This window comes from Elephantulus edwardii, unplaced genomic scaffold, assembly GCF_000299155.1.
Source record: "Elephantulus edwardii isolate Elephantulus edwardi_28Jun2011 unplaced genomic scaffold, EleEdw1.0 scaffold00226, whole genome shotgun sequence".
NCBI lineage: Eukaryota > Metazoa > Chordata > Mammalia > Macroscelidea > Macroscelididae > Elephantulus > Elephantulus edwardii.
Genome location: NW_006399976.1, coordinates 2,071,024 through 2,086,353, shown reverse-complemented (window position 1 = coordinate 2,086,353; position 15,330 = coordinate 2,071,024). Strand labels below are relative to the sequence as shown.

Sequence of the window (15,330 nt, the reverse complement as noted above, 5' to 3'; positions counted from 1 at the left end):
CGCCTCCCATCAGGATTACAGCGCAGCTTCTTGCCACTAGGCCATCAGTGCTCCCTGTGTATGGGGGATCAGAGTTGATTCCCGGCCAGCATACCTCATGCCCAGCCACCTGTAGACACCAGCGACAGTTTGCCTGTTGCTCTGACGCTTGAACAGATTTCAGCAGAGCTTCCAGATTAAGATGTTCCAGGAAGGAGGGTCAGGAAATCTATTTGTGAACCTCAGCTGACAAAATTGCTGTAGATCCCAACATTTTATTCCATTACCTGTGTGGCCACCATAAATTGGGGCTGACTCAGTGGCAGCTAAGAACAAAAAAAGCGATAAGAATAAATGACAAAGAAAAATCTTTCTTTTTAATAGAATAACTGTCATTGTATACCGCTGGGTCAGAGCCAACCCATAGCTGAACCTCCAGTGGGTTTTTGGAGGCAGTAAATCACCCATCTTTCTCCCACAGAGCAGCTGGTGGATTTGAACCATGTACCTTTGCGCTGGCAGCACAGGTCCTTACCAGTAAGCCACCAGAACTCCCTATAGAAGAACAGAATAATCAAGAAGAGTCAATGAATTAAAGGTGAGAACGCTTCTGGCATAGAGTAGCAGGAACTTAAGAAACACAAGGCTGGAAGACTTCTTGGAGGAGGTGTCAATAGAAAGTACAGTAAGTGAAGGATCTTTTGTGAAAAACAATGTATTCAAACTTTGTAAATAAATCAGAATAAAATTTAAAACAACAACAACAAAAAGAGCTGGAAGGTTTAGGAGGAGAGTGAACTTGACTATTCTCTTCCCTTTCCAAGGTGACTTCCCAAGAAGCCATGACAGAGGACAGAAACCTGCCCCCACCACTGCCTCCACGGCTGGACTGGTTCGTGCACACCCAGATGGGCCAGCTGGCCCAAGACGGGGTCCCTGAGTGGTTCCACGGTGCCATCTCAAGAGAGTAAGGACATGCCCTGCCCTTCGCCCCCCTTGTCTTCACCTGCCCCCATGCAGGAGAGTTTGTAAGAATTCGAGCTCAGTATGGTGTTAGGTCTTTCATTCATAGGGTCTCTATGAGTTGTCTATGACTCTACAGCACCTAACAACAATAACAACGACAATGTAGAGAGAGCTACGTTGGCCTAGTGCACAGAAAGTTATGCTACCAAGCCCAAGGTGGGTGATTTTAATCTGTAGCCCTCAGGCCTGGTTCAAATTGGTTTTTTATCAAACATTCGTCTATGTGGTATAGCACTGGTCTGTGCATTGCTGTATAGAGGTAACTTGTGGTTGCTGTGATGCAAAACACTGTGACACTGATGTGCCAAATGTGACAATGGTTACCCATGGTGGACAGTGTTTGGTGGAGCTTCCCAATTAAAACAAGCTTGGAAGCAGGAGGGGCATCCGCTTCTGAAATGGCTTGCCTCCGGAAACTCTATGAGCAGTGCTCAAGTCTTTCACTCATAGGGTCGCTATGAGTCATCTATGAATCGATGACACCTAACAACAACAACATGGTGTCTCTGAAATCTCTGAAACCAAGGGTTAAATTTTGCTTCCTCTGTGGATTTGCTGGTGACTTTAGACAAGCCACATCCCTCTCTGAGCCTCAGCTTTCTGTATATAAGAGTCCACATTCCACCAGGGACCAGGCAGACCAATACCCTTACCCAGACCAGTCTCCACTAATCATGAAAGCTTTGGAAGCCTTAACATCATGCCCTAAGTTGTTGTTGTTGTTGTTAGGTGCCGTCAAGTCAAGTATGACGCATAGCAACCCTATGAACGGCAGATCTGAACCCTGTCCTCTCCTGTGTCATCATCGTCTCTAACACACTTGAGTCCACTGCTGCAGTCACTGTGTCAATCTGTCTCATCAAGGGTCTCCCTCCCTTTTCACTGACCCTCCACCTTTCCAAAGCGGGATGTCCCTCTCCAAGGAATAGCCTCTCTTCAGGAATGCTCGTTCAAGGCAAAGATGACAAAGCTTCGTCTCACATACTTTGGGCTTGTTGCGATGAGAGGTTGCACCAAGTGGCTGCTTTCGATCCATCAGCAATGCAGCCTGTATGTCTTTTCTGTTAGATTGTGGCCTCCGAGGCATAAACAACTGAGCCAGTCACCCTCAGGGCCTGGACTGAGTAGATGGAGGAAAGGACACTTGGTGCCACCCTGGGCATGCAGGAAGTAGGAAGACTCCTAATGAACGTCACAGTGAGGGGGAAGGAGGAAAGTCTCTGAGCTCTGGGCAGGGCCGGCCAGTGGAACAGAATGCATTCCACAGGCACAACTTACATAATACTTTAGTAGCTGTAAAAGGAATGGATGACATTACTTTTCATAGGTTGTGAAGGTTCCTGGGTGGCGTGAGTGATTTGCTCTCAGCTGCTAACCCAAAGGTTGGCAGTTCAACTCCACCCAGCTGTGCTGTGGAAGAAAAGTCTGGCAGTCTGCTTCTGTAAAGATCACAGGAAAAAACCCTATGGAGCAGTTCTGCCCTGTCACGTGGGGTCACTGTGAGCCAAAACGGACTCAATAGCAACAGGTTTGGGGGTTTTGAAAAGAATATATTTTAACATATAGTCATTTTCCCCCCCTCATTACTTTCAAGTCAGAATGGACTCATAACTGGCTATCTAGCTGGTTTCTGGGGATAAAATTGCACAGGACCTGTTTGTTCTCTTAGCAGTCCATGGTATATTCAATACTCTTCTCCAGCACAACTCAAAGGCTTCTTCTGTCATCCTTGGCTACTCTCTAGCTCTCTGATGATGCATAGCAAGTAATTGAGAAGACCATGGCCTGGATTAGGCGCACCCTAGTCTTTAGACTGACACGTTGCTCTTCAGTACTCTGGAGAGGTCCCTGACAGCAGATTTTCAGAATGAAATTTGTCTTTTGATTTCTTGACTGCTGGTGCCAAGAATGTTATTTTTGGAACCAAGCAAGCTGATATCGTTAACAATCTCAATCTCTTCTCCATCTATCATGATGCTACCAGTTGGCCCATTGGTGAGAATCTTTGTTTTCTTGATGTTGAGCTTCAATCCATATTGAAGACTGCAGTCCTTGACCTTCTACAGAAAACACCTCAGTTCCCGCCAAGAAAACAAACAGGTCTGTCCTAGAGAGGGTGAAACCAAGCTGCTTCTTGTAGGCAAGGATTTTGAAGCTATATCTCACGTGCTTTGGGCATGTTGCCAGGATGGACCAGTAGCTGGAGAAGGACATCATGCTTGGGAGGGTGAAGGGACACAGCGCATGAGAGGAAGACCCTGGAAAACGATGGATTGACTCAGTAGTGGGAATAGGTGTGTCGGAGACAATGAGATTGGCTCAAGATAGGGCAGGGTTCAGAGCTCTTGTGTAGAGTGTCGCTATGAGTTGCAGGTGATTCTAAGGCACATAACAACAACAACAACAACAACAAATTGCACAGGAAGAGATGGCCCATCTTTCTGCTGCAGAGCCGCTTATGCAATTGAATCTCCAGGGAGATGTGGCCTGTGGGTTAGCAGTGACACTCCCTATGAACTCAGCCACCAGAGCTCCTGGTACATTCATATATCATTATGTGTCATTGAGTCGGAACCAACTCACAGCTGATCCTTCAGCAGATCTTCAGCGACTATAAATTGCATAAGAGATTGCCCATCTTCCCACGGAGCAGCCGGTGGATTCGAACCATGTACATTTGGGTTGTCAGCGCAACTCCTTACTAATAAACCACCAGAGGTCCCTCTATATTCATATAACACACTCATGTTCAAAACATGTTAATAGAATATAAATTTTATTGAACCCAGCATACATAAAAAAGATTTTAATTTCTACATGTTAATTTTTATGTTAACATGTTAATGTTTCATTTTTAAATACCCTTTCCATGAGATATTTTACATTCTTTCATTTGCTCTTAAGTCGCTCAAATCCACATCTGTTTTGCGCTCACAAACATCTCACTTTAGATCTGATACATTTCAAGTGATCAAGAATCACTGGTGGCCAGCGGGCTCCATTCTGGGCAGTGAGGCCCAGAAAGTTCCCAGCAGGTAGACAGAGGGCCGTTCCCTTCTGTGAACACCAGGTAAGAGCAGCAATCATGGTAATAAAGTGAAACGGTAAAAACAAGAATAGGGAGCTCTCGTGGCTGTCTGTCGAGAACCGGGCTGCTACCCAAAGGCCAAGATTCACTGGTAGTTCCAATTTCCTGGTAGCTCCCCGGGAGAAAGATGGGTAACTTCCTCCTGTGCAATTTACAATCTCTGGAGAGTTCTGACTTGACAGCAACGAGTGGGTGATGCAATCCGCCTGCTCTTGGCTGCCAATGCAAGGTTGGCAGTTTGAGCCTACCCAGCAGTGTTGCAGGAAAGCTGGCCATTGGCCTCTATAAAGATCACAGCCAAGAGAAGCCAATGGAGTCATTCTACTTGGCCTACTGGGGTCACCAGGAATTGGAACTGACTCCAAGAAAGGCAGTAGCAGCAACAATGTGAAAGAGAACAGGTTCCAACATCACAACGCTGATGTGTTTCCTCCATTCTCGTGTCAGCCCTGAGAGCGACTTCAGGGAGCTAAGACTCAGAGAGAGGCAGAGCCTCTTCTGAGGTAACACATCCGGGCTGTGAACCCAAAGACAGCTGAGGTGCAGCTTCTGCTTTGCTGCCTGTGATGTGTTAATCCACCCAAAGGTGCAATAAAGGGTGGGGGGCGGGTTTCAGCACTGAGAAGGGAAAGAAGGGCTGTGGCAGATGGGAAGAGGTCCCTCTAGAGCAGAAGAAGGTCTTCAGAGGTCTCCTGCCACCTCTAATGGTGGGGAGGACCCCTATTCCTGAGCGTCCCTGGATAGTATAAATGGTGATCCAAGTCCACTCAGAGGTGCCTTGAAAGAAAGGCCTGGAGATCTACTTCTGCATGTTCAGCCATTGACAACCCCGTGAAGCAAAATTCTACTCTGACACACATGGGTCTTCTTGAGATGATCACTGCATTCCCTCCCCCCACACCCTGTTAATCTGGAAAAACAAAAAGCATTGCCTTTCATGACACATGGTTGGTTTTGGGGTGCACCTGGAGTCTGGCCTGGGTACAGGATGGCTGGACTGTGCCATCTCCCTCTGTGCTTTTCCAGGGCTGCCGAGGATTTGCTGAGGCCAAAGCCACCTGGATCTTTCCTCATCAGGGTCAGCCACAGCCACGTAGGCTACGCGCTGTCCTACAAGTAAGAATGGGGCCAGGGCTGGGGCAGATGTGCTCCGGGACTTCCTCGGTGGGGGTTGAAGTGTGCTTCATGCCACAACAGCTCAGGGAGCAATCAGCACGGGGTCTGCTTAGATCCAACTGAAAACCAAGCAGTTTCAGGTCTGGCTGGAACCAGCAGCCATGGACCCCAGCGGCACTTGGGATTCTCTCAGAAAATGGAATGTTAGGATCTCTCCAGAGCTGTCCTACTGTTACCCCACAATCATCTTGAGAGACCCTAGATCCTTGAGCCCTCAAAGTTTGCTCTGACATTTCAGATTATTCAGAAACACAATCTACTACTTTTCAAAAGCCAAATCCAAAAGATTTCTGGCCAAAGGAATAAAAAATAATAAATCAAATGCCTTAATTACAATGTTAAGCACAGTGGTAAAAGTTTAGGCCTTGAGTTTCCAGGTCACAGAGTCAAAGTTCAACTCTGTCTCTTCTGTGCTGTGTGGCCTGGGGTAAGTCACTCAACCTTTCTGAGCCTCTCTCAAAGTCCTCATGTCTAAGATGAGAAGGCTAACACTTAATTCAGGAGTCCTTGGATGGTGCAAATAATTAAGCACTGGACTATTAAATGAAAGGTTGGGAGGTTCAAGTCCACCAGAGACATCTAGGAAGGAAGGCCTGGTGACATGCTTCTGAAAGGTCACAGCCTTGACAATCCTGTGGGGCAGATTTATTCTGCATATACAGGGCCACCTGAGTGAGAATCGACTTGATGGCAAGAAATAACAACAAAGACTGAATTCAGTCCCGATGTGAGAATGAAATGAGAGCTAGGAAGCACTGCAGGACCCAAATAATGCAATTCACTGATTACTGGAGCATTTCTTGAGCACTTGCTGCATACTGGGCATATAGTCCTAAAATAGGACCTGTCTCCAGTATTCATTGTCATTGTTTCTACTGATCTGGACCTCTAGCCAGACACTGAACTGAGCTTTTGCTTTGTTTGCAAATAGCCTGTTTCATCCTCAAAAGAACCCCATGAGATCTGCCTTAGCTGCCCCATGATACAAATGAGGGAAACTGAGGCACAGGACAGCTAGCTAGTGGGAAAGGCAGCCAGATTGCCATGGGGATGTGAACTCCAGGCTGGGTGGAAGTGTGAGCGTGTCCCAGCTTGGGGGCAGGGGTCTGGGTGACCGGATGCACTGTTCTAACTCGAGTGGTGTCCCTGCAGGGCTCAAGATTGCTGCCGTCACTTCATGGTGAAGCTGCTAGACGATGGGAACGTTCTGATCCCGGGAGAGACGACAGCCCACACCTCACTGGAGGCCTTGGTCACCTTCTACCAGCAGGAGCCAATGAGGCCGTATGAGGAGCTGCTGACCCAGCCATGTGGCCAGGTGAGGGGTCCTGATAGGGCATAGGCCTCCAGAACCACACACACCCAGACCCCACTCGCTCCCTTCTGCCATGGTGATTCTGTCTCAAGACTCCCTCTCCTTATTCCTGTCGCCTACCACTACCGCCCTGGTTGTTGTCCCCCTACGTCCTGCCTTGGGGCTGCACGTCCCCCAAAGTTCCATCTCTCCTGGTCCCCATTCCCCTACACTCCACCCTGGGACGCTGTGTCACTCACAGAGGCTCCCTACTGGCTAACAAGGTCTGTGGACTGGGCACCCATCTAATTTCTTTCCCAGTCATAATTTCTTAGAAGTCCAGTGGATAGCACGTGGTCAGCGGTCAACGATGGGGAAAGCTGCTGTCCACGTGCTTGTGGGCGGAGCCCTGAACCTTATTAGGTGAAGTTGATGAAGCTTCTCTTTCACAGGAGCCACCTGCCTGTTTGTAACCGGATTCGGGTGCTCAGTGGGCGTGGCTTAGAGGGCCGCTGCGGGGGAGGGACACATTTCCTTATAAGGCCCAGTGGGCGGAGCCTAGCTCCTATGACGCTGCTGCTGGTGAACCTGCCTCCTACCCGTGCTTATTGCAGTCCAGTTGGAACTGACTTACAACTGACTCTCCAGCAGGTTTTCAGAAGGCTGTAAATGGCACAGGAGACAAGCATCCATCATTGACTTGCAGAGTGGCTAGGGGATTCGAACCCCCAGAGATGCGCAGCCTTTGGGTTATCAGCGCAATTCCCCACAGACTCCCCCCGGAGCTCTCTGCTCACACCCATACTTTCTTTGTGTGTGTGTTATAGCTTTATAATTCTTTTATTATAGCACTTCTAAAAGTTACAGAGAACAACCAAACGACCGCTCTTCTCACTGATACACAGCAATCTCAGACAAGTTGTAAAGCTTACCTTTTCCTTTTTTTCCTTTAAGACTGAGCTGCAAGGTTTTTCTCTTGTAGCTAAACTTCTAAACTTATTCAAACCTAATTGTTATGTAAAACAATTTCTTTTCCGAAACGAGAAGCTGAATCATGTATTTATTCCTACTTTCTTATAAACCCAAGTAGGTGGGATATTCTTTCTCCCACACTTTGTGAGCACAGCACCCTCAAGCCCACCTTCCCTCCTGGTTTGTCCAGCACCCTAGTCTGGCGCCTCTCTGCCTCTTTAGAGCTGAGCTCCAGGCCCCCTCTGCCCTGCAGGAGGATCCAGGAAACATGGACTATGAGGATCTCTTCCTTTACTCCAATGCATTGGCTGAGGAAGCTGCCAACCCCACCCAGGACCCCAGAGGGCTGGCCTCTTGCCCTGAAGCTGAAAAGGTATGTGAGGGTTGGGGGCTGCCACCTCTGGCCTGAGGGAAGGGCAGGGAGTAGAGGAAACAATAGCTGTGGCCTCAACTCCAACTTTACTCTGCCACCACCCCCCACCCATCTCTAGTCTCTCCACCATCCTTCTAATAACTGGACACATCAAGCCAGTCACACAGCCTTCCCAGGAGCCAGTGCTACCCCAGGGCAGTGTGTGCTTTGTTCACAGATTTGCCAAGCCAGATGTCTTCGTTCAGTTTTCATGTCAAGGTTCTTCCCTGACTGCAGAATGTTCTCATCCCCCTTTGTATTTGCTGCCGAGCCCTTTCTGCCATCTAGAAAGACCCAGTTTGTTTGTGGATCTTAGTGTTTTGGGCTGCCTCCCCTCTCAGATGAAGAGGACTAAAAACCCGTCTGCCTTGCTCACCACTCCTTCCTCTGTCCCTCAGAGAGGACCTGACATGTCGAAGGTGCTCATTTAGTGAAACAGATGAATGAATGAATGAATGAATGAATGAACCAGAGACTGTTTCAAAGCGTCTCAGGACCAGGCATGGCAGGGAGCTTCTGATGATGGTGGGAACTTTAAGCATGCAGTTGGGCACATCAGGGAAGGCTGCATGGAGGAGAGGGCATGAAGCTGGAATGTGCAGAGAGAGGAGATGTCAGTCACAGGCAGAGGCACAGGGATAATTTCCAGGGACACAGAACAGCATGTGCAAAGGTCTCACTGTGTGAGAGGAATTGAAGACGGGTAAGAGCCAGTGAGTGGGTGGCATGGAGTGATTGAGAGAGTAGAGTTTGGGAGGTGAGGGCTAAGACTTGCAGGACTTAGGGCCAGCTGAGGAGCTGAGGGTCTAGTCCAGGTGAGTTAGGCAGCCATGGAATTCAAGGCTGACTGGATCAATGGTGTTGAAGTTTTCTCTGGGACTGATGGTACAGAGGGGGCTACTGAGTACAAGGACCGAAGGCCGCAGGGAGAAAGTGAGGGCAGCGTACAAGTGGGAAATGGTGATAGCCCAGACCACGCTGGGTGCCCTGAGGCCTAAGAGAAAAGTGGACATTTGGGAAATGTTTTAGAAGGAGACTTGCTAATGGCTTGGAAGTGGAGGTGAGAAGAAGGACATTATTGTGCTTTGTAGCCCTGGAGGCAGTTGTTGCTGGTTGATTCCAACTCCGGAGGTCTCATGTGTTACAGAGGAGAAAGAATTGCTCCATAGAATTTTCTTGGCTCAGATGGAAACTGATTGCAATGGGGTGCTTCAAACTACCAAAATTTGTTGTTACTGATTACCTTTAAGTCAGAACAGGCCCAGAGCTGCCCCTCCAGTGGGTTCTCAGAGGCAGTAAATCGCAGGGCATCTCAGAACATTTGGTGGATTCAAACCACATGCCTTCAAGTTGGCAGTGCAGCTCCTTACCAGTAGGCAACCAGAGCCTCCTCCCTTTGTTGTTGTTGTTATGTGCCATCAAGTCACTTGTGACTCATAGCAACCCTATGTACAAGAGCCCTAAACACTGTTCTATCCTGTGCCAACCTCGCCGTCTCAAACACACTCATTCCCACCACTCCAGTCACAGACTAGATCCATCTCATTGAGGGTCTTCCTCTCCTGCGCCATCCCTCCCTTCTCCCACACATGATGTCCCTCTCCAAGGGCCAGTCCCTCCTTGCAACATGCCCAAAGTATGTCAGACGAAGCTTCAGAATCCTTGACTCCAAGGAGCATTCTGGCTTCACCCTCTCCAGGACAAACCTGTTTGTTCTCCTAGCAGTCCATGGTATATTCAACACTTTTCTCCAGCACCACAGCTCAAAGGCATCAATTATCTTTCTACCATCCTTACTCACTGTCCAACTCTCCGATGCATAGCACGTAATTGCAAAGACTGTAGCCCAGATCAGGTGCACCTTAGACTCCTGTCTGATGTTGTTGCTCTTCAGTACTCTTGAGAGGTCCCTCACATATGACTTTCCCAATGCAATTCATCTCTTGACTTCCTGGATGCTGTTATCAAGAGTGTTGACTGTGGAGCTAAGTAAACTAAAACTATTAACTATCTCAATCTCTTCACTGATGCTGCCAATTGGCCCAGTGGTGAGAATCTTTGTTTTCTTGATGTTGAGCTTCAATCCATATTGAAGACTGCAGTCCTTGACTTTCTGCAGCAAGCGCTTCAGGTCCTCCTCCGTTTCAGCAAGCAGGGCTGTGTGATCTGTATAATGCAGGTTGTTGATGATTCTTCCACCAGTCCTGATGCCACATTCCTCCCCGTACAGCCCAGCAACTCGGGTGATCTGTTCTGCATACAGATTGAAAAGGTATGGAGACAAAATACATCCCTGACGGACCCCTTTCTTGATTTTGAACCATCCAGTGTCTCCCTGCTCTGTTCTGACAACTGCCTCTTGGTCCAAGTATAGGTTTCACATTAGCACAATCAAATGTTCTGGGATTCCCATTCTTCTCAGAGTCAGCCACAGCTTGTTGTGATCCACACCATCAAAAGCCTTTGCATAGTCAATGAACCACAGATAGACATTCTTCTGGTATTCTCTGCTTTCTGCCAAGATCCATATAACATTAGCTATAATATCCCTAGTACCACGACCTCTTCTAAATGCAGCCTGTACATCTGGCAGTTCTCTGTTGACATATTGTTCCAAACGGTTTTGTGAAGCAGAATCTTGCTTGCATGTGATATCAATGATATTGTTTGACAATTTCCACACTCCTCCCTTTAGGTTAGTAAAATACAAACAAAGAGAATCCACTGACACTGAGTCAGTCTCAACCCATGTTGCTTTTAGGTGTCGCTGAGTCGAAGCCAACTCTTAGCGGTCTCGTGTACAGCAGATTGAAGCCTTGTCTGATCTCTCCTCTGCTGTGCCCAAACCCATTGCTGCAGGCACTGTGTGGATGCAACTCATCGAAGGCCTTCCTGTCTTACTCTGAGCCTCCACATTTCTTAGATAATGTCCTTTTCTAGGGACCAGATCCTCCTGATGCCATGCCCAAAGTCAGGGAGATGAATTCTAAACCATCCTTACTTCTAAGGAGGACTCTGGCTTCACTTCGCCCAAGACAGATTTGTGTGTTCTTTGGGCATCCCACGGGGAACAGTGATGGCTTTGCAGAGCTTGCTCCTCTGTCATCTCACCTTAGTGGTCAAGGAGCTGAGACACTGGCCTGCCCTGTGTGAATAGGGTGGATGCTGGTAGCCAAAGAAGGTCCTGTTGTTGTTAGGTGCCCCTGAGTCAAGTACGACCTATAGCCACCCTGGGAACAATAGGTCCGAACTCTGCCCTGTCCTGTGCCGTCCTCCTCATGTCTGACACACTTGAGCCCATTGCTGTGGTCACCCACCCATTGCTCCAGTCAGTCCACCTGGTTGAGTCTTTCTCTGAAGAAAGATGCTTCTAGGGAGCTCTGGTGGCCTAGTAGCAAGAAGCTGCGCTGCAGTCCCGAAGGCACATGGTTCGAATCCACCAGATGCTCTGCTGGAGAAGGAGAGGCAATCTCCTCCTGTGCCAGTCAGATCCAACTCTATGGTACACAATAAGAAAAGAAGGAAGGTCCTAGGCAGGCAGTTGTGAATGGTCAGCCCAAAGGTACATGGGTGGGCTGTTAACAGCCTCACTACAAACACCACCCATGTTTCTGGTGAATCAGAGGTTTTCAAACTATAGCCCACAGCCCACATCCAGCCCACTCCCTGTTTTTGTATGCCCCATAAAAACTGAGTGTGGAACCAGGTGGTGTAAGCTCTTAAGTAGATCAGCAGTTAGCCAAAAGGTTGAAAGTTCAAGTCCACTCAGAGGCACCGCAGAAAAAAGGCCTGGCAATCTACTTCTGTTAGAGTACAGCCATTGAAGACTGTATGGAGCCAGGGCTATGTTGACACACAGGGGATCCCTAGGAGCTGGAGCTGTCAAAATGACAACTGGTTTCCTTTTTGAAAAATGAAGTTTTAACTCAGTCCCATAAGGACAAATACTGTATAAGACCATTATTGTAGAATGTGTATGAGGACCCAAGGAGGGGAGGGAGGGAGGGTACAGAGGGGTGAGCATGGGAAGGGGCAGAGATGGTTAATCATAGGGCCACACAATTTGATCGAGGGAGGGAGGGGTAAGTATAGGAAATGGGAAAGTTCGGGTGTAAAAAACAATGTCTATGAACTTTGTTAGTAAACAAGTATAAAATAAAATTTTATTTCAAAAGATAAAGCTTTACTGGATCAAATCCGTATCAACCATGGCAGCTTTTGCTCCATAAGAGCAGAGCTGAAGCGAGCTCTGGTGGCCTAGTGGCAAGAAGCTGCAACTACAGTCTCAGAGGTGCATGGTTCAAATCCACCAGATGCTCTGCTGGAGAAGGAGGAACAATCTCCTCCTGTACCAGTCAGATCTGATTTGACGGTACACACACACACACACACACACACACACACACACACACACACAAAGAGCAGAGCTGAGTGGTTGTGGTAGGGGTCATCTGCTCCAGAAAGCTCAAAAGATTTACACCTTGGCCCTTTACAGACAAAGAATGTCCAGCCAACGGTGGGCAATTCACAATTAGTCAGTCAGTCAGTAGTGCTGTGGAAGAAAGGCCTGGCAAACTGCTTTGGTAACAACTGCCAGGTTGGAATCAAGTTAATTAATGAGCGATGATTTGGTCTTTCGATTTGGTCTAGAAGATAGAAGCATTTACTAAGACGGGAAGGCAGGGTTGCAGGGGGATCCACATGCGGGGTTTGTGCTGGATACTTCTTAGCTGTAGGAGGTCTGGGCCTTCCAGTCTGCAGACCAGATACAGGTGGGCATGCAGACCGCCTTTTCACCAACTCCTCCCTACCGGTTGAACCATTGCCTTCAAGTGTCTTCAGACTTAGAGTGACCTGGCAGGATTGTCCCATAGAGTTTCTAAGCTTTACTTAGGCTGACGGCACCATCTTTCTCTCAGGAAGTGACTGGCAGATTCGAACTAGCAACCTTTCACTTAGCTTCTCAGCACTTAGCCGCAGTGTCATCAGGATTCTTCTCTTCCTTTTTAGACCTCCCCAAAGTCGGCCGCACTCTCTCGGCCAAAGGAAAGGAAGCCTTCAACAGAGATGGACAGGACATCCTCCTGCCCCCCAAAAGTCCCGCTCGGGGATGCTGGCCAGAAGCTCTGGAAGAACCTCAAGTCACTCCCCAAAAAGGGCAAGAAGGTCCAGCAGCAGCTGAGATCCCACCTGGCAACCGTGAGCTTGCCATTGCTCTGGGACAACAAGTGTGACTCGGCAGCCCACAGCTCGAGGGCGGTGGCAAGCGGCCAAAAGAACGCGGGTGCTGCGAACTGTGTCTATACTGACTCCATTGAAGGGGCCCAGGCACCCCATTGGTTCCCCCGAGGCAGAAATGCCTTCTCCAGGGAAGCTCTGAGATCAGTCAGCTGGAGCGGAGTTTCTCTGGGGGACAGGAGTCAGCACCAAGAGGTAGTGAGGTCCACGTCACTGCAGGTATCCACGCAGGGATTAGGGGACGTGCCAGAGCCCCAGGAGGACTGGATCCCCGAGGAGTACCTCCGACCACCTCCGTTTGCCCCTGGATACTGCTAGAGACAGGCCCACCTGCCTCCAGGGACTCTCGTGCCAGGGGCTTTCCAGCCTCAGACCCTCTTGTCCAGTGTCACTGCACCACACCAGCCTGCAGTGACCTGGAAATGAAATAAAGACGTTTCTGCAAATGACTTGATTATGTCAATCATTGTATTCAGGGTAGCAGCAAGTGTGGGCGCCTACTGTGTAGAGGGTCTCCGAGTTAAAAGAATGCTTTCAAGCTTCTTAGCAGGCCACCAGGTCAGCCCATTTTCTGCATGTTCAAAGAGAGACTGAGGCTCAGGGAGGAGAGATGTGCCCAGTCGGAACTCCTTTCACCCATCATCTCTCCTCTGATATAAAATATACGACAGGAACCACTTCCATCCGGAATTCCATCTGAACTCAACATCAAATACATGGCACCTGCACATGGGCCCTTCTTCCCAGGGTGCCTGTGCAGGTGAAAGAGATGAAGTGTGCTGAGTGCTTGGTGCATAGAAGGCGTTCTGCCCCGAGGAGAGCTGTCTGGATCCAAGGGTGTGCTGTCCAGACCCTGGGGACTGGCACCCAGCCCCTGGGGAGAACCTTCAGGTCACTGAGAACTGGCCTAGGATATACGAAGAATTTTATCTACTCCACCTCCTTTCCCAGTACATCAGTAAGTAATACCTCCAAATCCCTTCTCTTTGTAACTCACAAGTTTGTTCTCTCTAGGTTTGCTCCTTTTCCTATAGGTAATCTTAGCACTGAGTTTTGCTCCAGACCTGAACCCTGAACCCTGTTCCAGAGACAAAAGGGAAATATAATTCCCAGCTAAGGAAGTGAAGGAGGATGGAGCTTCAAGGTTGAGCCAGCCATCCCCACTGGACCCACCTTGGCAAATACTTTGCCAGAGGGCAGTAAACGTCAGGAAAATATCTTCTAACTGAACAAGAAAGCATGTGGCTTCAACCCAGGACCACTAGTAAGGTGTTAAAGTGGGCTCCCCTACCCCCTTCACATCAACGCCCCTGTTCAGCATGAAGAAGTCAGAAAGTCTGTGCTGCATTTCCAAATGAGAAACCCACAAGTGAACAAGACAATTTGTTAAAAAAAAAATTAATCACCATTGGACTATGCTCACCATTACCCTGTATCTTCAGGTCCCCACTGGATCTTTCTCATTTCCTTCACCTACTCCCCCTACCCACCACATTGTGCAGCCCTGTGATTTCATCCCTGCCCCTCCTCACTGTTCTGCGCCCAACCCTCACCCCCTTGTCTTCCCATACATGTTTTTCACAATTAAAAAAAAAGAAAGAAACATAGAAGGCATTCTGGACACCATTCCTAGCAGCACTAGATGGTGTGTAAGGACCACTTTCCTTTAACGAGGATATAGGCAGTAGTGTTGGGTGGCCACTGGTTCTGAAGGGAATCTTGATCATAATGCTGTGTGACCTTGGAAGATCTGCCTGACTTCTCTGTGTGCAGCTGTCCCACCTTCGAGATCGTTGCTAAAAGTAGTCCCTCTCTTGTAGGGTGAACTGGCAGGGTATGCAAAACACCCAAGGCTTTGGCACACCAGTAGATGTTATGGATTAAATAAAGTCCTCCAAAAAGTTGTATCAAAGTCATATCTCTGTGTCTATGAATGTGGCCCTAGCTAATATTTCCCTTTTGTTATGTTGATGAGGCCCTACAGATAGTAAGGTAGGTCCCAAACATTAATCCTTTCTGAGCGGTGTCCTATGACAGAGACACACACCTGTACAGAGGGATGTGTGACAGAGGAGGAAAATGCTTCTGTAACCAGCACTGATGGCCCAGTGGCAAGAAGCTGTGCTGCAATCCTGGAGGCATTCA

The 15,330-nt window shown here is 48.5% G+C and overlaps 1 protein-coding gene across 1 annotated transcript; it reads left to right on the top strand.

Moving 5' to 3' along the window:
• The first annotated feature begins 821 nt into the window (after window positions 1-821).
• HSH2D (hematopoietic SH2 domain containing) lies at window positions 822-13,503 on the top strand. Its single transcript, XM_006898327.1, has 5 exons — window positions 822-946; window positions 5,120-5,209; window positions 6,422-6,587; window positions 7,789-7,908; window positions 12,958-13,503. Exons 1-5 carry the CDS (start codon window positions 822-824, stop codon window positions 13,501-13,503), a joined length of 1,047 nt encoding a protein of 348 aa, XP_006898389.1.
• The last annotated feature ends 1,827 nt before the right edge of the window (window positions 13,504-15,330 follow it).

Bases quoted from the DNA above. Each gene is read 5' to 3' on its own strand.
- HSH2D (XM_006898327.1), top strand. From the start codon at position 822: ATGACAGAGGACAGAAACCTGCCCCCACCACTGCCTCCACGGCTGGAC. The intron at 947-5,119 runs GTAAGGACATGC...GTGCTTTTCCAG, and splicing joins CACGGTGCCATCTCAAGAGA to GGCTGCCGAGGATTTGCTGA. The intron at 7,909-12,957 runs GTATGTGAGGGT...CTTCCTTTTTAG, and splicing joins CTTGCCCTGAAGCTGAAAAG to ACCTCCCCAAAGTCGGCCGC.